This window comes from Colias eurytheme, chromosome 19 (assembly GCF_061535395.1).
Source record: "Colias eurytheme isolate Ceu_HAF_F1 chromosome 19, ilColEury1 Martin Lab GWU primary, whole genome shotgun sequence".
NCBI lineage: Eukaryota > Metazoa > Arthropoda > Insecta > Lepidoptera > Pieridae > Colias > Colias eurytheme.
Window position 1 is genome coordinate 3,976,851 of NC_142998.1, and position 23,741 is coordinate 4,000,591.

General features: G+C 35.0%; 2 protein-coding genes across 2 annotated transcripts; one reads left to right on the forward strand and one right to left on the reverse strand.

The window, feature by feature from the left end:
* Nucleotides 1–436: 436 nt before the first annotated feature.
* Nucleotides 437–17,230, forward strand: LOC149900104 (ubiquitin-conjugating enzyme E2 Q2). The gene is made up of 8 exons (XM_090113408.1): nucleotides 437–707; nucleotides 2,223–2,339; nucleotides 3,408–3,508; nucleotides 14,426–14,561; nucleotides 15,152–15,323; nucleotides 15,638–15,829; nucleotides 16,347–16,574; nucleotides 16,818–17,230. Exons 1-8 carry the CDS (start codon nucleotides 546–548, stop codon nucleotides 16,847–16,849), a joined length of 1,140 nt encoding a protein of 379 aa, XP_089969534.1. The 5' UTR covers nucleotides 437–545; the 3' UTR covers nucleotides 16,850–17,230.
* Nucleotides 17,231–18,934: 1,704 nt separating this feature from the next.
* LOC149900105 (glutathione S-transferase 1-like) lies at nucleotides 18,935–21,625 on the reverse strand. Its single transcript, XM_090113095.1, has 6 exons — nucleotides 21,496–21,625; nucleotides 21,072–21,290; nucleotides 20,550–20,608; nucleotides 20,102–20,249; nucleotides 19,623–19,816; nucleotides 18,935–19,192 (listed from the first exon to the last, which is right to left on the reverse strand). Exons 1-6 carry the CDS (start codon nucleotides 21,508–21,510, stop codon nucleotides 19,048–19,050), a joined length of 780 nt encoding a protein of 259 aa, XP_089969221.1. The 5' UTR covers nucleotides 21,511–21,625; the 3' UTR covers nucleotides 18,935–19,047.
* Nucleotides 21,626–23,741: the final 2,116 nt, after the last annotated feature.

The window sequence follows — 23,741 nt, forward strand, 5'->3', positions numbered from 1 at the left end:
CGATAAATCGATTGCACGCATCAATTCACGCGCATTACTTTTTCTAGTGCTCGATTGTGCGAAGCGTTGCTGTAGTTGGAACATTCAACGTTAAGCATTATGCCGCATAATGCGCTCTAGTGCTGTAATTGGAAAACGGGGAGTAGCTCAAGTTAGAGCACTGTTCAAGTTTTAGAAATTTATTCATATTATCATAAATAATTGTATGTTAAAATTCCCCTTTCGCATATTTTACTAATGAGTTCTAGTTAACAAGTTCAATGTTTTAATTAGTATCATCTTAGTTTATTAAAAATTAAAATATACCTAGTTATTCTATATACATTTTTAAATAAAGTTTTTCTGTGCTGTCATACAGTTAAAACGCGTCTTTATAATTTATACCGCATCAATGCCCTCTATCGTCGATATTATGATTTTTAGTTTGAATCCGCCATTGCGTTCCGCCATTTTGCTTGTTCAGGAGAGAACGTAAAACAGCTCCTATGTATTCTAAAGTGGTGTTTAGTTATTTATTTTAATACAATTAGTGTTTCAATACACTAATGGCTTGCTTAAATACACTTAAGTTAGAAATTAAGACTCTAGAACAAGTGTTTCCAAAAAATCATGAGCGGTTTCAGATAATGTCAGCTAGTGTCGACGAACTGACCTGCAGATTCGTTGGCAGAAATGGAAAGAAATATGAGATACACGCAAATATCACAGTAAGTATTAGTTGTATCAGTTTTATTTTGTCTTAGAATGTACGCACTTCATATTTTATTATTGATGAACAGGTTTATTGATTACCTTTGTGACAAAGGGTCGTTGTTTATGAGGGCAGGGCTGTCAACAAAAGATTTACGGAAGTGATTATTTAAAACGTTTATTCACGTGTGTTTAACAAGTAGTTTCAATCGTGTATGTTTATTCAAGATTAGTGATGCAATTAGTTTGGTGCAGTGCGCGCAGGTTTCGATCGCAACACATTTCAACATGATAGAGATTTACGAGCCCATGACGAATCATTGTATCGATCATTCAGGTTTCAGTGCGCTGGTCTTAGTGTTTGTAACTAGTTACAGCTACGTTTATTGAGGGTAAGCACTATTTGGTTTGAATAACGGTATTGATGCGAGAATTTTGGGACAAAGCAACTTAGTCATGTTTTCTACCTGTTTTTTGTCAGCATTGTACCTAATTCTTTTTGTATTGTTCAGATTGAAAGAATCTGTGAACTAAGGGTATAGAAAGTTAAGTATTGTATATTCTATAGAATATAAAATTTTGTTTTATTACATGTTGTTATGTATATTTTAAATAGTTTAAAAAAATACCTTTTCTTAATTTTGTTTCTGTAAAAAAATGTGTATTTAATGATTATTTTATTATAAAGAAATATATTTAATATGAATGTGGAAATATTTTCATTATAATGACCATATTGTATTTTAGAAACATAAACTATACATCAACAATTAATTAATTGAATAGTTAAAAAGTTTTATTATGTAGGTATCTCAAAACAAAATATGAAGTGTTGAACTTTCAACATGTACCTAGTTAGTTTGTTAGTGTTTATGTAGTAGGTATATTTTAATAAACTTGAAAAGTTACTTACAATAACAAATATAACCATTTATGACAAAAATTCTTCATTATACAATAATCAATAATTAATATATGTCATACTGTACATTTTCATACTTATTTATTGACAAAACATTACATAGCCACAATTTCAAATCTCAATACATATATTATAATCAATGTGTATATAAACATTACTCATCCAAATTTAAATCAAATGAAGCTTGAAATCTTTAATTTGAGTCACAGTACATTTTCATGCAAACAGTATTATAATACAATAGTATTATAATGTTAATGAACAGTGTGTGAAGTAAATTAAATCTATCCCAATTTTTATAATATTTTCCATTCAACAAAGAATAAATTGTTCAGTCTCAAATCAATTGAAAGATGATTTTTTTACAGCGCTAATAATATCTTTAGTAAATTTGTAAGATCAATTTTTACAGAGACTTTTTACTTGACAATTTTTACTTGAAGTTGAAAATTTTAACCCATTGGGCCCCGAACGGCCCGATTGGTCCACGACACAATAGATTTTCTATTGTTTCTGTGATTCCAGGGCCTGAGTTATGCAGTATTATGATTAAATATTACTATTACATATAATTATTCTCTCTATACTATTGTAATTATTCTTTTTTCAGGAGACATACCCAAATACTCCACCAGTATGGTTCGCGGACAGTGAAGATCCAATAGTGACAAACGCTGTGCAGATTCTGAGTAACACACAGGGGAGAGATAATCATGTTATAAATCAGGTAAGATGGTTAATTCAGGTCCTTATGAAGGTACTGTATAAATTTAAAATTGAAGTTTTTAACATTAAAGTTAAATGGCTTATTTGTTTTAGGGCCGATTTTTCAATCGCGAGATAAACAGTCTAATAACTACCCCTCGAATAGATTTATTCAATTATTTATCTAACTCATTACGGCTCGCCTATTTTTCAATCGTGATTTATTTGATGAATAACTATCTGACCAAATATTTCCATATTGGCAGCACTGCTCTCGGAGTGGCGAAACAAACATATTAAATTAGTCAGGTTAGAGCGGGATAGAGTCAAATCTTGAAATTTGTCCACAACCGTCATTATGACTCACGTCAGGAGTGCACTTGTCTTCTATGATTGTTGATTGTTGTTTTGATTCGAGTAAAGAGTTTGGTTAAATTTGTGTTTCAATTTATATATTTTACGATGGAAACGACATACTTAAAGGCAGCGTTCGGCAAATTTTCAATGGCATGGTCATCAGTACTATCAAAAACATCAATTTCAATATGATTTTAATTGATAATAATTATATAGAAAGAGGTTTAATTGTTAATAATTCTACGCTCTATGTTATGACATACGAAAATATCTCAAATTTGACGCGTCAGTTGTCAACTCAAACGCCTAACAGTCGAATAGCGCGCTATCTGGCCGTTGGAGCGGCAAATAGATTTATTCCTCAAATAACGTAGTTATTCGATAGATAAGTCCTATTCGTCTATTGAAAAATTGAATATTTTGTTAACTGAAGAATAAAGTCTATCTAGCTGTTTATCTGGGCATTGAAAAATCGGCCCTTAGTGTAGTTGCTGAAAATAATATATTATACGAATAATTGTTTTATAAATGATTATAAGTCAGTGAGGAGTATAAAATATTTTATAAAAAAAGAAAACAATGTAAATACAACTATTATTTTATTACGACATTTCCAAATATGTACATTTATTTATGCACACAATATTTTATAGCATTCCTCATTGTATATAATTTTTTTATAGTTAACTTAGCAAATTACGCTAAATAATAAACAAGATGAAATAATTTATAGGTGGGTATATTATTGAGAGAGCTATGCAAGTTACACGGTGTGCCGGAGCCTCCAGATTTGGACTCGCTCTCTCTGCCCCTCCACCCTGCGCCCCATCAGAGGTTTGTCAAACAATATGAAATTTAAATGCAAATAACACTTTCGTGAATTATAAAATGAGAAATTGAAATGTAAATAACTTTAATAATATTAATAACAATTTTATTGGTGCACAGATAAATATTAGTTGCATGTAGTGCTTATTGGTCCTACAGATTTCACTTCAAATTTTTTTAATGTCTCATCTTATGCCATGCTTGTAAACTAATTTTAACCTTCTTAACTTTGGGGTTTTTATAACAAATAGCAGACATGCGGAGATTAAAATACTTATGTTAAGTTAACAATTATAAAAATGGAAACATAAGAAACAAGCACTACATTTTACAAGATGTTAAATCAATTTTAATATTTTGTTTCTATATAAAATAATTTTCTCGTTGTAAACATAGGTAATGAATGCTGGCTATCTCTCTTAATCCCTCTATTGTACCTACAAACATGTTAAAAAAAATGTGCAAAATTAGCCATACATTATTCAATTGGCACTTTCAGTTAGGCCAAGCGCGCACCACGATTTTAATTTTTGCGACACGATTTCAATATCGCGCTGTAGAAAATCGCAGAGAGTACGGTGCGCGCACAGCGATAATTTAATAGTGATCATTGCTCACTTTCATCATGGATTTCGTACAAGTTGCTTGTCTTTATTTACTACTTCGGAGGATAAGAAGAAAAAAAAAAGAAAATTCGTCAATATTAGACTCATCCTTTTACAGCAGATAAAATTGTCAAAGGTTTCTTTTATCAGAAATACAATGAACTTCCATGTATGGTATACAGGGTGTCCCAAAAAGTAGTGATGAACGGAAGCTGGGAGGTAGAGGACCTAAAGGGCTATCCGAATCACCCCCATGTATGTTATGCGATTTTTCGTATTTTCGGAGTTATGACGTTTTTTTCAATTTTTCACCTATCGCCGAGTACGGTGATATTTTCACTCATGGTGACGTCAATTATTGCGGAAGGTGCTTGATTTTTTTTGTGTGCTAAGCTGAAAGATAGGCCAATTCAGTATGGTAACATTTACTATCGTTAGATCTTTGAATGGAATAAAAAAAAGAATTAAAATGCCAAGAAAGATAAAATTACCCAGTATGTTCTCCACTTCAAGGGCCCGTAAAAAAATAAAATCACATAAAAAAAGTTTTCCATTTGGCTTTTAAAAACTTGCTTTATCTATCAGGTAGCTACCCTGAAAATTTCATTTTATTATTCAGAAGGCTTCAATCGAAAAATTGAAATCTAAATGAGGTAAGTGCAAAAATTGAATTAACATGATGATTAATAAAAACAAATTAAAACCAATAACAAGGTGTTTAATTACCAGAAATTTTTAAAATGACCCCGCTATTGCTCAGTGCAAGTGCGACATCACCGTAAAAAGTTGTCTTTTAAATGTCTGAATGCCCTTTTATCATTTTTAATGGTTTCTTCTGCTACTATGAATTTCCAGGTTATTTCGTTCAAATTGTGGCAGTCTCTCGTCTTTGTAGTATCCCCACGGAAAAAAATCAATAGGGTTTATGTCCGGGGACCGTCGAGGCCAGGCTAAAGGGCAAAGATACCCTGAAAGATGGATTGGTCGTTGCAGCCTGCGCATGCGCTGGTGACGCCTGCCTTAAAGCCTGGCCTGCACGGTCCCTCGACCTAAACCCCATTGATTTGTTTCAATGGGGATACTAAAAAGACCTCGGCTACTTGAGAGAATGCTACAATTTGGACGAAATAACCCGGAAATTCATAGTAGCAGAAGAAACCATTAAAAATGATAAAAGGGCATTCAGACATTTAAAAGACAACTTTTTACGGTGATGTCGCACTTGCATTGAGCAACAGCGGGGTTATTTTAAAAATTTCTGGTAATTAAACACCTATTTATGGGTTTTAATTTGGTTTTAATGATCATCATGTTAATAAAATTTTTGCACTTACCACATTTAGATTTCAATTTTTCGATTGAAGCCTTCTGAATAATAAAATGAAATTTTTAGGGTAGCTACCTGATAGATAGAGCGAGTTTTTAAAAGCCAAATGGAAAACTTTTTTTATGTGATTTTATTTTTTTATGGGCCCTTGAAGTTGTGAACATACTGGGTAATTTTATCTTTCTTGGCATTTAATTCTTTTTTTATTCCATTCGAAGATCTAACGATAGTAAATGTTACCATACTGAATTGGCCTATCTTTCAGCTTACCACACAAAAAAAAATCAAGCATCTAGCGCAATAAGTCACGTCACCATAAATAAAAATCTCATCGTACTCAGCGATAGATGAAAAATTGAAAAAAATGTCATAACTCCGAAAATACGAAAAATCGCATAACATACATGGGGGTGATTCGGATAGCTCTCTAGGTCCTCTACCTCCCAGCTTCCGTTCATCACTACTTTTTGGGACACCCTGTATATTTCCGATATGGATGTATCCCAAAAAATTCTTTGGCTATTATAGAATGAAAATTCCGCCAAAAGGCCACCCTTTTTGCTTTTTTATTATTTTTTTTTATTATTGTAACCTTTATGTATATTTTGTTTCTTGCACAATAAAGTGTTAAATAAATAAATTCAAACTTTTGACAGATTACTGAGTTTATGTTTACCAAACAATACCTATAACACTATGATGTTTACTGTTGGACAGACGAAACACAAGTGAAGTGCCGGCCGGGCCAGAGTGTGCGATTTTATGATCGCAGTGCGCGCGGTACCATACAATTTCATATCCTGCATTTCATTTTCGCGACAATCGCGTCGCGAGCAGTCGCAGCAAAATGTGACAAATCACAATTTTAAAATCGCTGCGATTATTTATTCGCATGTGCGCGCATTGTCATAGTAACTCATACGTTGTATTTCTGCGATAAAATAATCACGCTGCATAAAGTCGTGGTGCGCGCTAGCTCTTAGAGCTAGCTAGAGCGAGAAATACAACGTATGAGTTACTATGACAATGCGCGCACATGCGATTAGATAATCGCAGCGATTTTAAAATTGTGTTTTGTCACATTTTGCTGCGACTGCTCGCGACGCGATTGTCGCGAAAATGAAATGCAGAATATGAAATTGTATGGTACCGCGCGCACTGCGATAATAAAATCGCACACTCGGGCCCGGCCGGCACTTCACTTGTGTTTCGTCTGTCCAACAGTAAACATCGTAGTGGTATAGGTACTGTTTGGTAAACATAAACTCAGTAATCTGTCAAAAGTTTCTATTTATTTATTTATTTATTTATTTATTTATTTATTTATTTATTTATTTATTTAACACTTTATTGTGCAAGAAACAAAATATACATAAATCTTACAATAATAAAAAATAATAAAAAAGCACAAAGGGCAGCCTTTTGGCGGAATTTTCATTCTATAATAGCCAAAGAATTTTTTGGGATACATCCATATCAGAAATACAATGAATATGGATATCCATACATGGAAGTTCATTGTATTTCTGATAAAAGAAACCTTGGACAATTCTATCTGCTGTAAAAGGATGAGTCCAATATTGACGAATTTTCTTTTTTTTTTTCTTCTTATCCTCCGAAGTCGTAAATAAAGACAAGCAACTTGTACAAAATCCATGATGAAAGTGAGTAATGATCACTATTAAATTATCGCTGTGCGCGCACCGTACTCTCTGCGATTTTCTACAGCGCGATTTTGAAATCGTGTCGCAAAAATTAAAATCGTGGTGCGCGCTTGGCCTCAGTCATTAGAATAGCCATTGTAGTATGCAAAAAAGTTCTGCAACTTCAGTTTACATGGATAAACGCGTTTTTTCACCTTTTTATCGAGCGTAAATAACTATTGTTCGCTCGCCACATAACACCCGATAATCGATAGTGCACTGCGCAATTTTATTTCCGTACGTTGATCGTGTTTACATTAAATATTAATATTCATTGATCGGTAATTCCTTCCGTTTGTACTGTACTGTAAGAATTGTAGTAAGATTTATTTTTAGTGAATAAATAGTTGTAGGTTTTGTTAATAATGCTATTAAAAAACATATACCTATTTGCTATAACCTCTGTTATTGTATTATGTTTCATTTTATTCGAATTCATTCACTCGCGTTTTAACTATTTGTGTAAATAACATCTGAGATTGACGTAGGCTGTAGATAAACGTATCTACAGCCTACGTCAATCTCATACATTCGTAGTCTATTCTATTGAACGCTACGCTAACAGAAAGCCACTTGACTAGGGGGGCAGAATGATATTGCTGTTTTTGAAGAGAAAAACTAAAACATTTATGTTTAGTTTATTTAATTGTATTTTATATGTATAATATGGATTGTCTTTATTCTCTATCTTTACTCATTAAAAGATTGAAGAACAATAAATTTGATATCAAAATTATACAAGTTTCCTGTGACTATTCACATGCTGCAAAATTTAATTTTATTAGTTTATGCTTTCGAACTTTATTGATATTGTAGTTTTTTATAAGTTATCAAATAAGTTAAGTTTCAGTATTTTCTGGTGTTTGATTTAAGGGTTAATAATATAAACTCAAACTCAAACTCAAACATTCATTTATTCAATTAGACTACTATTTAGTAGCTGGTCGCGCCAATATAAAAATATACGTAAATATATTTCTCGATATGAAAGTGGACTGTATTCAGATCTACGTGGTGTTAGCAAAGAGGGATAGACAGGATCATACAGCACATACCTCGTCGGAGGGAGTAGCGTCCAGAACACACGCGCCGCCACGCGGTCAGGGTCCTCCAGCTCGCGGCGGGCAAGAACGGCGTCCAGTCCCACACTCCACACAAACACACACGCGGCGGTGAGCGCGACCAAGGGCCGGGGCACGGGATACCCCAGTGGTGTTACAAAAGCACAATGCCTGAGATCTAGAGAGCCTCGTAGAAGCTCTCCGGCGGTGGTTGAGTCCCGAACCTCGCGAAGGAACGGAGCGAACTCGACTGCCTGCAGCGACACGAACGTCGCGTTCACGTCTTATTGGACGTGTCACGTGGTTAGTGACCACGCGATGATTGGTTGTGCTCGTATGTAGGGAAGGATGAAGGAACACACCACAAACAATAAACGTTTAATTTCTACATTTACTATTTTAATTATATTGGCGTTACCATATCCACCCGCCCTAAATGGGTCACCATTTAAAACCAATCATAAGATACAGCGAAAAACTAATGACTCTAGGATCGCATAATGCGCGCGGGTTGATAAAAGTCCTAAGAGCCACGGCGGTAATATAAATAACAAGTTCTATAGCTCTAGGAGCGCAAAATGCGAGCGGGATAATAAAAAATCCTAAAAGTCACGGCGGAAATATAACTAACAAATTCTATGACTCTAGGATCGCGTAAAGCGAGCGGGGTATAAAAAATTCCTAAAGTCACGGCGGTATTATAACTAAGAAATTATAAACGAAAGCGGTGCAAACTTAAAATTAAACTTAACTAACTGCGGTAATATACTAATGCGATATAACTATTGTCTTGGAAGCGGACATAAACGAACGACCGGGCGAAGGTAAGTTCCCTTGGCGGTTCTAACTGTACAAACGCGCGCGACGTCGTCCTTTGAAGGATGTACTTTCTCTACGATGGCTAAACGCCAGGTTAGGGGCGGTGTATTATAATTTATCACAACCACGACCGTTCCAGGAGTATTAGGTGTGGAAGGCATATTCCATATCTGCCTAACCTGCAAACCGTGTAAGTATTGCAATCTCCAACGTTTCCAAAACGACTGGACTAACTTGTCCAGTAGCGAATGCCTATCAAGTAAACTGACGTGATCAGATTTGACTTGCGGCGCGGGTAAAGCTAATAAAAGCGCGGTAATTAAAATAACACGAAACAAATGCGTTATAATATTCATAAAATATTTAATCTGATAATAATCAATGATCATGATAATTATTTGATCATTGCGCGGTAGTATCACTGGATGCTTATGTGCATATTCCAGGGCGGAATCGCTTAGACGTCCGATGAGGATAAGTCTGTTGCGAATAAAAGGCCTCAAGCGGTTGAAAGCCTGCGAATAAAATTTATAAAAGAGTATATTATAATACTCCTCTGCAAAATATTTATTTTGCAGGGCGGGAATAATTTTATTCTCAGCGAAATTAGGTTCCTCTACGGTCATCATAACACCGCGGCGGGGTAATAATATAAGGAACCTATAAATATAAAATACACGACGCGCCGAGACGCGAAGGGCGGTATCGTATAAAGCGCAATGCTTTATAGGCGGGCACACAGTGTGCGCTAATAATTTTCGTTCGGGAATGTCTGCAATAGACTCACCATCGAGACTCCTAAGAGGCCAATCAGATGGGTCCGAACGAGCTCACTGGGGTCCGTGGAACCACAGAGGGTGCGGTACGAGATTTTGTGGCGTAATGCCACGCGAAAAAATGACAGCGGGATTTTCAATACCAGAAACATGGTAGAAACTATCTGATGGGATGTTATACACGACTGTGGGAGCAACGAAGCCCATCATGTCCCACAGGCGGGCGGCAATTGACAAGATGGAGTGCTTAGTGCACATCACATCGGCGGATGCGGTAATTTTAAAATAAAAACAATTATGAACAGTAGACCAATGCAGACCAAGTAATTTCACGGTCTTATCAAACTCCACCGCGGAGGGTAAAAGTTTGTGCGAAGCGGGAAGATTATCTAACACATTTTTACTATTACTGTTCCACTTTACTAGATCCCACTGAGCTCCCTTAAACAAATCGATGAGCTGCTGCGACGCGGAAACTGCTTCACATTCCGTGGGAATAGAGAAGGCGATATCATCCATATACAACGAGGAAGACGCAATGCCACTCGCGAGCGGATATTTCGCGCCGTCATCTTCTACGAGCTGTCTTACCGTGCGCAGTGCATGATAAGGACTAGACTTGATGCCGAAGCAAACTTGGTTAAATTGATAAAGAAGCAGCGGATCCTGCGGGCTGAAACGATATAAAAAACATTGAAAACGACGATCAAACTCACGCACGAATATCTGCAGAAACTGTTGGCGGCAATCGGCGGCCATGGCAATCGCGTGGAGACGAAAACCTAAAATTATTGTAAACAAATTGCCTTGTAAATTCGGCCCAACATGCAGAAGGTCATTCAACGAACGCTGGCTTCCAGAAGTTGGCATGCTAGCATCTAAAACCATGCGCAGCTTAGTCGACGATTTATCCTCGCGCAGAACAGCGTGATGCGGTATAATGTAAATAGGTGTAAGGTCACGCGGATCATACGGAGGCGCGGGTGAAATATAATTTTTCGTTAGATAATCTTTTATGACGTCATCATATGCCAACCTTAATTTAGGTGAAGCCTGTAGCTTTCTTTCGAGGCACATGAAACGCTTGCGGGCAATATTAAATGAGTCACCGAGAGTGTAGAAATCATCCTTAAATGGAAGCGAAACAATATATCTGCCACTCACGGGATCGCGGGTTGTAGTTAATTTATAATATTCTTCACATTCAACATCATCGGGATGTTGAACGGGCGGTGCGGTAGGAAGCTCCTCGAGCTCCCAGAAACGCCTGACTAATGAGTCAATAGCGGCGGTCTCTTGAACGTGACAACACGTCAAGGGCGGTTTATGTATGTTAGGTATGGTGGGTACTGAACCCATTATTACATAGCCTAACACCGTGCGCAATGCAGCGGGCGCCGACGAGTCACGAGATGCATGAACTACGTCGGGGAGAAGCAGATGAGGGAACAGAGAAGCACCGATTAATAAATCGATTTTATTTGGCGTACCAAAACTCTCATCTGCGAGCGGTAAATGCGAAATATGCGATAAGACAGAAGTGTCTATAACAGCGGTAGGTAGTAAATCCGTAACATGATCAACAACTAGCGGAGAAATATTAAAAGATATGTTGTTGTCAAGACGCGAATAAAATTGTATATTTACGGAATTACTATTTATAATTTTTTCTGAACCACCGAACCCCTTAATAATAGTACGTTCGGTTTTCTGCGGTTTAATACCTAAACGTTCACAACATTCATTCGTAATGAAGTGACTTTGCGAAGCGGAATCTAAAAGCGCGCGAATAACAAGCCGTTCGCCTTTACAATTATAAGCTACGACTTCAGCGGTTGATAATAAAATAGTACATTGTTTATTCGCGGGCGCGTTGCATTGAAATGCGTTATCAGTATCAGCTGTATAGCTAGCGGTACATAGCGCAATGTCGGAGCGGACGCACTCGCCCGACGGCGGTGACGGCGCAGGCAACGGCGGTGTGCTGCGCGGCGGGGGGTGAGACGCAGGCGCGGGAATAGAAGATTCGCGTTTCAAATGTAACATTGTATGATGTTTTAATTTACAAATGCGGCAATTAAAATTAGACGAACAACTAGAAACGCGATGTTTTATACTGAGACAATTTATACACGCGTTTCTATCCTTTACGTATTTCAAACGTTCCTGCGGACTCATTTTATGAAAACTCGAACATTTAAATAAATGTTGATGCGTAATATTTGTACAAAGACAACTATATGCGGAATCAGCGGTTGTTACGCAAGACTGATACTTAGGCGGAGCAGACGAGATATTATTTGAACTGCGGTTATAATTATTATACTTTCGAGGCGGTTTATTTATTCCCGAATTTGTGGAAGGATGAATGCGTTCTAATACCTTCGCACGAGTTTGAATAAATTGAACTAAATTATCAAAAGTAGGCATTTCACTACCAAACTTAGTCTCGAAAGCGCGAACAGTATCTGAGTCTAACTTCTTCAACGCGATATGAACAATCATTAAATCTGTAATATTATCTAACTTTATATTTTGTAAGGCGCGCACTGCGCTGATAAAGTTATCAGTAAATAAATCAAAGTTTGTTGCGGATGGAGAATGCAAAGGTTTAAAATCAAACATTTGATTTAAATACGCGGAAACCAACATACGTTTATCATCATATTTATTTTTTAAAGTTTGTAAAATTAAATTATAATTTTCAGCGGAGGGGGTTATACCAGCTATAACAGTTGTGGCCTTCCCCGTTAATTTACCTAGTAAATAATATAAACGCTCGGCATCTGTAAGGCCGGGATTGTTATGAACAACTGATTCAAAATTCGAAAGAAACAGCGGAAATGAGCGAATATCACCCGAAAATGGTACTAATTCGATAGGCGGTAATTTAGGCCTATTTTTATGCAAATTATTAATATCTCCGTGTGACGGACTTGGTTGCGAATATTGCGATTTAATTCTTATAACTCTGCTATATAAAGACTCGAATGCAACGAGGCTTTTATAATCAGGTTTCGCGGTAGGTGTTAATAATAATAAGCGAGTATTGTATTCGTCTAAACACTTTTCAAATCTTTCACGTAATGATTCTATCTGCGCGGACTCGTCAAGGAAACTTTCCATAAGCGAGGCGTTGTTATGAACGTTTAAAGACAAATCATACATTTGTTGCACCATTTCGAATATAACTTCGCGTTTAGCTAATAACATGGATAACTGCGAATCATTTATATCTTCCGAATCATTAACATCCGAAGCGTCACTATCAGGTAACTTAGTCATTTTCTTAGGCGGCATTTTTTATAACAAAAGTATATATTCAAACAGAGAATGTTACAATACAAGTTACAATAACAAGTAATACGACTAAATAAAGTAGGTCAGCGACGCAAGCGTAATATGAACCGAGTATGAATTTTCAATATGGTCGGATTATAACAGCGGATCGCGGAATGACCTAGATAACGTTATAAATTTCGAGCGCGGGTAGCGGGTAAATAAATATGATGAAATATGTTCGATTTATAATGATTTTAGCGTTATAACTGCGGATAAACGATATGAATATAGTTTTAATTAACTATTTTAATAATAATATACGCGTAACTTAATGTTATGGGCGGAATAAAATATATTTTAAGCAAAAAATAATAGATGACGCAATGTCGATCTATGCGGTATATTACAGTCTGTTATTTTACAATGAATGTACTATTAAATCGCTTATTAGGGCCTACAATGAGTATCCTAATAAGGGCGGGTTTAAAATATATTTTATATGAATAGTAGAAGACGCATTGTCGTTCTATTATATGCGGTATATTAAATAGTATTTCACATTGAAGATACTACTAATCGCTTATTAGGTCCTACACAATGAGTATCCTAATAAGGGCGGTGGAATCATCAGGTATTATCCGGCTCGAAGGACCACTCAATGGTCGCGCCAATATAAAAATATACGTAAATATATTTCTCGATATGAAAGTGGACTGTATTCAGATCTACGTGGTGTTAGCAAAGAGGGATAGACAGGATCATACAGCACATACCTCGTCGGAGGGAGTAGCGTCCAGAACACACGCGCCGCCACGCGGTCAGGGTCCTCCAGCTCGCGGCGGGCAAGAACGGCGTCCAGTCCCACACTCCACACAAACACACACGCGGCGGTGAGCGCGACCAAGGGCCGGGGCACGGGATACCCCAGTGGTGTTACAAAAGCACAATGCCTGAGATCTAGAGAGCCTCGTAGAAGCTCTCCGGCGGTGGTTGAGTCCCGAACCTCGCGAAGGAACGGAGCGAACTCGACTGCCTGCAGCGACACGAACGTCGCGTTCACGTCTTATTGGACGTGTCACGTGGTTAGTGACCACGCGATGATTGGTTGTGCTCGTATGTAGGGAAGGATGAAGGAACACACCACAAACAATAAACGTTTAATTTCTACATTTACTATTTTAATTATATTGGCGTTACCAGTAGCACTTTCGAATCGTCATTACATAAGTATTTTTAACATTTACCACCGATTCGGAAAGCAGTATAGCAGTGTATAATGAATAAATCGCGTTTAAAATCCGTCTTTTTTTCTAAAATATTTACAAGTACATAATTAATAAAAAATTGCAGAGTACCAAGTGTAACATCAAATGGGGCGGAGTCTGGCACGGAGGAGGACGAGGAAATGGCCGCCGAGGAGGACGAATCGGAGGGGGAGGATGACTTGCCACTAGAGATGGTTGACGATGCTGGTAGAAGCAATAAGGTTGGTAGTGGTTGTGAAATGTTTTCAACTATGTATTTATTTTTATGTAGAATTGTAATAGGTAATTAAGAATGTTTATTTAAGTCATAAGTAGGTATTAGATAGAATAAATTTGTTTTAACCCATTGACCACCGAGCGGCCCGATCGGGCCGCGACACAATAGATTTTCTATTGTGTCTGTGATTCCGGGACTGAGGGATTAATTGGGTTCTAAGCTTGAGTTATACATAAGAGTGTAACTAACACGACTTTCTTTTATATAAATACATATATAGATTTAGACACAGGTTGCCCAGTAACCTAGCTAGGGAAACATTGGCTTGTATAAATTGTTTTAGTAGCCTTTTTTATTTATATACTTTTACATGAATATTAATTGTATATTGTAATAAATTGTAATTGTATTTAAGTATGTATGTTTAATAAATAAATTTGAATTTGAAATTTGATGTTATTTTTTTACTTTAATTGTAAAAGGCAGATAATAGAATAACAGATTTCTGGGATGAATACTTCAATATTTCTTGAATAAATTTTTCATATTTTTAATCAATAACTAAAATATTAATAAAAACTTGATATTTTCCAGGATGACATGGAAACAGAACACTTGGCGACACTCGAGCGGCTCAGACAGAACCAACGGCAGGACTATCTATCGGGGAGCGTGTCGGGGAGCTTACAAGCGACTGATCGGCTGATGAAGGAGCTCAGGGATATATACCGTTCACACTCGTTTAAGAATAATATGTACTCTATAGGTGAGATGGGTTTGCATTTAATGTTATTAATTTCTTACTGTTTTGGTGGGAACTGTTTATGTGTTTTAAGCACATACACATTGGATAAATAAACATTTGATAAATATAAACCATATTCATATACCAGAGCTGATATAATTAAAATTGTAATTTATCCATAACCTGTGAGAATGTTGAATATTAGTAATTATTGTTCATAAAAGATAAATAAAAATTATTTATAGAAAAATATTTGTGTCAACTTATGCTATAAAACTTAAGCAAAATATCTAATCACCTAGTTTATTAATTTTTTGACTGTTTAAAATTTCCAGAGTTGGTAAACGATTCACTATACGAATGGAATATTAGACTAAGGTCGGTGGATCCGGATAGTCCATTACACAATGATCTGCTAGTTCTCAAGGAGAAGGAGGGAAAGGACTCGATATTACTCAATATCATGTTCAAGGAGACATATCCGTTTGAGCCACCCTTTGTAAGGGTCGTGTACCCGATTATATCTGGTAAGATTTCGTTTTAAGGTCAAACTTTATGAATGAATGAATGTTTACTTAGGATGGAACTGTTAATTAACAAATATTTACGTATAGATAGTTGTGGGATGAGTTGTGTGGATTGATTAAAATAAATTTAAACATGTTACTTTGGCCTACATGTATTTGATACTGATGCTCTGATAGCTTACCGCTACGTGTTTGTTCATATCAACACTACACATTAGTTACCAAAAAACCGTTGAAAGAGTTCATTAATACATTATTTTAGCTAAGAATTACATATATGTATTAAAAAAATTGATTGTCTGTAAAGTCGGTTTACTGACGATAGTTGAACGTGACAACGTCCGATTGTGCTTCTTTTCACTCGTTCCGCGCTCTCGCTGGCACTTCAAGCCTTACATGGAACGCCTCAGAGCGAGGTAACGCCGCATGAGTCATGTTTTTTCGTGCGTGCAGCCGGCGCTATCGAACTATAAGACGTTGTCACGTCAAAATACTTATTTATTTTTTATAATTCCAGGAGGCTACGTGCTAGTCGGCGGCGCGATATGCATGGAGCTGTTAACGAAACAGGGCTGGTCGTCCGCGTACACCGTGGAGGCGGTTATCATGCAGATAGCCGCTACTTTAGTCAAGGGCAAGGCGCGGATCCAGTTCGGCGCGACTAAAGTCGTGTCGCAGTCGCAGTACAGCCTCGCCCGCGCGCAGCAGAGCTTCAAGTGCCTAGTGCAGATACACGAGAAGAACGGTGAGTTACAATTGCGACTGAAGTCAACAGGCGCGACTAAAGTCGTGTCGCAGTCGCAGAACAGCCTCGCCCGCGCGCATCAGATAAAAACAAAGGTTTTGTTACGAGTTTGTCACTTCCTAAATCTCATATTATCGATTGTTACTACGACTACTTTTATAGTTTTTTTGCTTATTATCAACTCATATAATTTACCAATTCAAAAATTAAATGATATAATTAACATAGCGTTTGTTATTCCAGGATGGTTCACACCGCCAAAGGAGGACGGCTAAGCGTAGCCGTCGCACAGCACATAAGACTAACGTGTTACTATCGCCCATGAACTCTACACTCAATCGGAAAGTGACGAATAGTATTCGATTCCATTACGTTTTATTGAGCGCAGTTTGTATAATACTGTGTCGTGTATGACTGTGGAACGTATTCATATTGTATGTGTATTGATAAGTGCTATTATTGTTCTGAATGCAAGTGGTAACGAGAGACTCATAAGACTTATAGGAAATGTTTAATGTGTAACGTTTTTTGTAATCATTAATTTTTTCTCGTAAAGTTATCCATATGTGTAGACCTAGACGTTAACGGAGTGTAAAGTGAAAAACTCTTTGCATTTCTTTTTAGTTATCGGAATAAAAGAACCTGTGATTCGTAAACAGTTTTTTGTTGATCCTCTTATTATTGGGTATTTTAGTACTTCCATATATATTTAGTGAAATACGAGTAGTCATAGAAGTGCAGCTTTTCAATCCGACCTGGGATTTGAGATTAGCATAGTTGATTGACACATTTGAATGTACAGAAAACATGCTATATGAAGGAAACTTCTAGAAATAATGAATGAAAATGAATAAGGCATATGAAGATTAAGAAAGATGATTATAGAACACTTGGATGGATTTAGACGTAACTATTCACTGTAGAGATCAAGATATATTTCATATCAAACAAGGATCTTGTATGTATCACTTTTGTACAATGTTATATGCTACCATCTTAAAGGTAAGGCTTATATAATAGTTTGAAATAACTTACAATTTTATATGAACAGCAAAACAATGTACTCATTCATCTTGTGCCTAAATAAATTAAGTTGATGTAAGGTTATTCTGAGACAGAATAAAAAAAAATAATAACATTGTACCTAAAACCAGAACTTGTAAATATTCTTAGTTGTCGGCGTAAAAACAATAAAAATATATTCATATTTACTTGATTATTGTAAACTACAAACTTTCCCTTTTACACTAGCTTTATAATAGACCGGGAGATACTGACACAAAATTTCGAGTCATTTGTAACAGGATGGCGGTTCTACAGGGGTCTTAGTACGCAATGACAAAAAGAAAAACGATGGCGTGAACGCTGGTACCGGCGGCTTAGTCGCGTGGGCGTTAGTCGAACTCGTCGGAAAATAGCGAAAATCAAACGATTTGTAACAGTATGGCACTTATTTTTCCTGTAAGTTTGAGGATCAACAAATATAAATACAAAATTTCAAAGAGCCTATGTGTTGGAAATCTTCACTTATATAAATTAATAATAAATTAAGTTTTCAAATATGACAGCACTTTTTCCCCCTACTAGAAGTATGGCAAATATAATAATGGTCACATTTTATCAAATACTCTCCAAAAATCCAAATGCAATACTGGTACAAAAAGTTTGGCGAAATAAAAATTTTTTGCAGATTTTCGGCGGTATGGCGACCATTTGGAATCGTCCGAAAAGTATGGCATGGCGATTTTCGTAAATGGCTGCACGACGATAGTTACCTGTGCAAAAGTTAGCCTGGTACAAATGGTTGAATGATTGTTTTATTTAAATCAACACATTCGCGTCGGTATGGCGGGCTGTAAGTCACACCGGAAAAGTATGGCATGACACTACCGCCTACTACTTTTTTATGGGCTATCGGCAAATTCTAAAATTTTTGTGTTACAAATCGTTTGACTTTCGCTATTTTTCCGACGAGTTCGACAAACGCCCACGCGACTAAGCCACCGGTACCAGCGTTCACACCATCATTTTTCTTTTTGTCATTGCGTACTAAGACCCCTGTAGAACCGCCATCCTTGTTACAAATGACTCGAAATTTTGTGTCAGTATCTCCCGGTCTAAATATTTTGCAATATTTTTTAATTCAAAGCCAAATTCATTGGAATGAAATGAATGATGATTTTATTGCAAATAAAAATGGACAATTTTACCAGTGGCACCCATTTAAAAACACTGCAGAACCAGTATCTCTCAACAGACAACAAAATAATGTTTTTTATTATACTTGCCATCACTATACTTAAATGTTAATAAGAAGCATGATAAATAAAATAGAAATGATTATGTAAAAACGTATATATTATTATCTTTTCATAAATAGCTTAACAGTCACCACATACCATATAAAACTTACAAAATTACTTATTTCTACATAATACAAACTGAACCACCCTATTTCTATAGAATTTACTTTTCATAGTTTTGCTTTGGCATTTTCCTTATTATGTTCCATGAATCTTTTCAACCCCATCACATGCTGTATTGCACCAGGCTCATTCACTCTCTTGCAATAATCTTTTTCCTTCATAGTATTATACCATTGCATTAATTTCGTAAATCTAAAAGAAATGATGTGTAATTATTTTTTATTTTAAGATATGTATAAATTAATTATTTTAAAGAAATTAAAATATGCAAGCTTTTAAAACTAAATGCTTATTGCTATTTTTTATTAAAACATACTGTGAATACAACTGGACCTACTATTTTTATCACTTTCATTTTAGCTTCATATATGCAAGCTATAGCAGATCTTCATTTATTAAAAAAAATATAAGTACTATTATAATTTACTAGCTGTGCTGTGCGGTTTTACCTGCATGCAAAAGCAAATATTTCTATAGCTTATATGCTATTCTTGTACATAAGCCAAATCACTGCCATGTATTATTAAAAACCATTCAGTGATTAGTTGGTAACAAACATACAAAAATTCTTACAAACTTTCGCCGTTTATAATACTAGGAGAAACATGAGAAATAGAATCACCTATTTTGATCTATAGGAATCAATCCATGTAGTGATGACATTGTTGTCATCACACTTAAATCTGCAAGTGTGACCACATCATCAGCCAAATAAACATTTTCGGAAAGGTAAGCTTCGAGTATACTGTATGAGTCTTCAACATTTCTTATCGTTGACTTTGATATCTCAGTCATTCTACCTGTGTAAGTACCAGCCTGTAATTTATAAGTAAAAGTAAATCGTAAGTATTATAATTTGTATTATTAATTAAATGAGAAGATGTATAATTTTAAAGTTTAAATGAATATTGGTTAGGAGGACTTCTGCTACCGGTTTTTTCATTGAAAAAAAACCTTAATATATTAAGGTTAATATATTTATAATTATAATGATGTGTGAATTAATTCAAATTAAATCAGTGTTCCGATTCCAATTTTTGAATAAGTTCATATTCAAGCGACACTAAGTACTTAACAAAAGACGGACAAAAAAAAACTTACCATAATTGATCTTAATCTAGGAAACAAAATTCCACAATCAAAGAATAGTCTTTGGTTAATTATAGCCCTTTTCCTTCTATCTTCTGGATATAGATAACAGTGCTCTGGTTTTGCATGTTTGTCAAATAAGTACAACATTATGGCATGACTGAAATAAATAATAAATTATCAAGATGATAAGAGGTAAGTATACTCAAACTAAAAAGTGTTGATAATATGTCTACCATATTTTGTCTAAAGCAATATAAAAATTTTATGTATATTTTTTGTTGTTTATTACATTACATCAACAACATCCTGCAGATCCATTCAAAGCTTATGATTTAGAATTTTACTAGACTATTAATTTATTTAATACATTTTCCTCCTTCAGACGGTTAGAACTTATCAATAAAAATTAATTTGATGAGCCTTAAATTGTTTTTAAGTGCTAAAAAATCAATTTCACCTGTCAGCTAAGTTAAAATTATCTTCTTCCCATAGTGGAATAGTTCTCATCGGGTTTTTCTGTAAGGATTAATTGTATAACTTAATTATATATGATAACTTAAACAAATCTGTAATTTTATCTCTATTTAAATAAAATTCTTGTGTCAGAATTATCAAATTTCTCAAAACAGCTTGATCGATTCTCTCCATAGGGTGTATATTATTTTTAAGCTAGTACCTATCAATAAATTGCTATATCTGTAGCAAAGTAAAATCTATACTTAATATTATAAAGCTGAAGAGTTTGTTTGTTTGAATGTGTTAATCTCAGGAACTACTGGTCCGATTAAAAAAATTATTTCGGTGTTAGATAGTCCATTTATAGAGGAAGGCTATTTATCATCACCCTAAGACCAACAGGAGCAGAGAAATGCAGGTGAAAATGCGGGGCACAGCTAGTAAGATAGAAATTCATGACCATCAATCACCATCTTCTTTAATTTCATATACCTAACAACTTTTTCTTACTGTGTTACTTTACCTTGGTCAATTCTGGTGTATCTTGCTCTCTAAGGAATGGATTAATTATTACTTCTTCATAAGGAATTTTAAGGATGTCTGTAAGCATCATCACTGCTCGAGCTGGGGGACTGCCATCTATCTTGTAAAACTTCGCCATTTTCACTGTATTTGATAAATTATTACAGGTCAACCTTTGAAAGGATTTTATTCGTTCTTTCCATAAATATCCTATAAGAATCTGTAAGTATACATTTTATTATTAACTGGTAGCCTCTATTTATGTTTCAATAATTGCCAAGTTATTAAATTCCCAATGTTTAGATTAAAAGTGTTGTTTTTACTTTTTCATTTTCTGATAACAATATTATGATAAGATCATAAATATGTAGGTTTAATTACCTATTTTATCTATAAATTTTGGTAAAACCTTAAAAATTACTAACCTTAGCTTTGGACATGTAGACTGCAGACTTTTGTATTATATATTGTAATATAATAATTCAATTTTATTTGAGTTTTTACATGTTATTTTATTATTGCTATACATTGACATACACGTCAAACTTAATCATATTGGCTGTTTTCCAATCACAGAGCATAATGCGACTCAGTGCCGCACAATGCCGAATTATGCTGATGCTTAATTGGAACATGAAACGCAACAGAAGGTTGCGCTAAGTTCAGTGTTGAAAAAAAAATATTCATAGAGTTAGCAATAACCTCATTTTATGTGTAAATAAAGTGGTATACATAATAATTGGTTGAAAAATATTTACGGTTATTTTAAGTAATTTGGATTTTGATTATTTCATTAACATTTTTTTCAATGTTTGTACCTTCATCCATACTTATATTTATTTTTTTAACACAATTTGAATTAACTTTGATTATTTCGAAAAAACTACAATGAAACGAAAGCTTTAAAATTGTTTCCAACAATTAATAATTACTAACGATATATCGATTGCACGCATCAATTCACGCGCATTACTTTTTCTAGTGCTCGATTGTGCGAAGCGTTGCTGTAGTTGGAACATTCAACGTTAAGCATTATGCCGCATAATGCACTCTAGTGCTGTAATTGGAAAACGGGGATTGTGACATTGTGACGTTATCGTTCAAAAATCAAAGTTCAAAATACAATTTAATCGATGCGATCATTTAACATCAGCACAATATTTACTTTGTGATTCGTTATTGACGTTATTGAAGTGAATTTAATAAATCTTTAACTACGTACTCCTGCATATATGGGTTGCAAAATATTCAATTATACCTACCTACAGTGTGGAAATTTTCGATGGGCCGGAGGGAAAGTACCAACGTGAAATACTGGAAATAACAAAATTTTCTGAAAGGAAAAATTCCAGATTCCTGTTTTTAAAAATAAATAGAACTTCATTTTCGAAAATTCAAGGAAAATTATGATACTTTGAATGAACTGTAAATTGTAATATCAAGGTTAGATACTTTTAATTTTATTCATACGAAAATGAGCAAGTGAAACACCTTAGCACATTGAGTTACTATGTACTACGTACTAGAGAGGGCATCGCTACTACACTATTTGTAACACGAGTTAGAGCCAAGCGTCTTAAACATCGCTTATATCTCTGACTAACTAGCCGCCCCGCGCGCGCCCCGCACCGCCGCGATTGTTGCACAGATTTTGTTCGTGGTGTCCTCTCTATACGTAGTAATAATACCTCAATGCCGTAGCATAACATCTTATGTTAGTCACACGAGTCATCTAATAAATGATCTCATTATCCAGATACCATATTAATATATTATGTAATTAATATGATAATAGTGTATTTCATTTCGAAAATGTCTTATCTTTTTTTACGACTCGGTATCGCATACTTAACTACCTACAATTTTTTGAAAAATTACACATAACTAATTGAAGTAGGTACCTAAGTAGTTAACTATTATATGGTATAAATATTTAATATCAAGTATTAATATTTTATACCTACGCCTTTATAGCCTTTCCAACGACTACATAATTAATTCCATGATACCAATATTTTAATGAAATTACGTTAAACAAAAACCTCAAATTCGAAGTCCCGAGTGCCTTGGATTTAATTGCAATTCATCTGAATTACTTTTCTTTGCTAACTACGTTCTTGAATGTTACTTAGAAACGATAAATCACATTACACCACATTCCCCTTTTAGCCATGGTTTTGACGCTCACTGTAATTAATCAGAGTGTCAGCTAGAATTACGATTTGTATGGTGAAAATAGTATATCCCAGTAAACATTATATTATTATAAACAAGCTACACTTGGTTCGCACAGAAACAAAAAAGAACGTCGGAAAATAAAAACAGATTATGTTAGGTACCTACTAACTATTATTATTTCTTATGTTTCTTTTGAATAAAATAATTTTTTAAAATTTCAGCGTTCGAACTCAAACCTTCGTGAAATATTTTTACACTTTCAATTTTATACCGATAACCAAGAAGATGACGCAATTATTGCCTGACAATAAAACATAATTAAGTTTATATTGTTTAGTTATTATTAAGATAACACGTAATAATGTTCTGAGGATGATAATATTATACAATTACTTTATATGCATATCTCATTAATATGGATTGCAGCCTTGGTAGCTAAATTAAACAACCTCAAACCAAATATGGATTAACAGTAGGTACATAGCTATGGTAT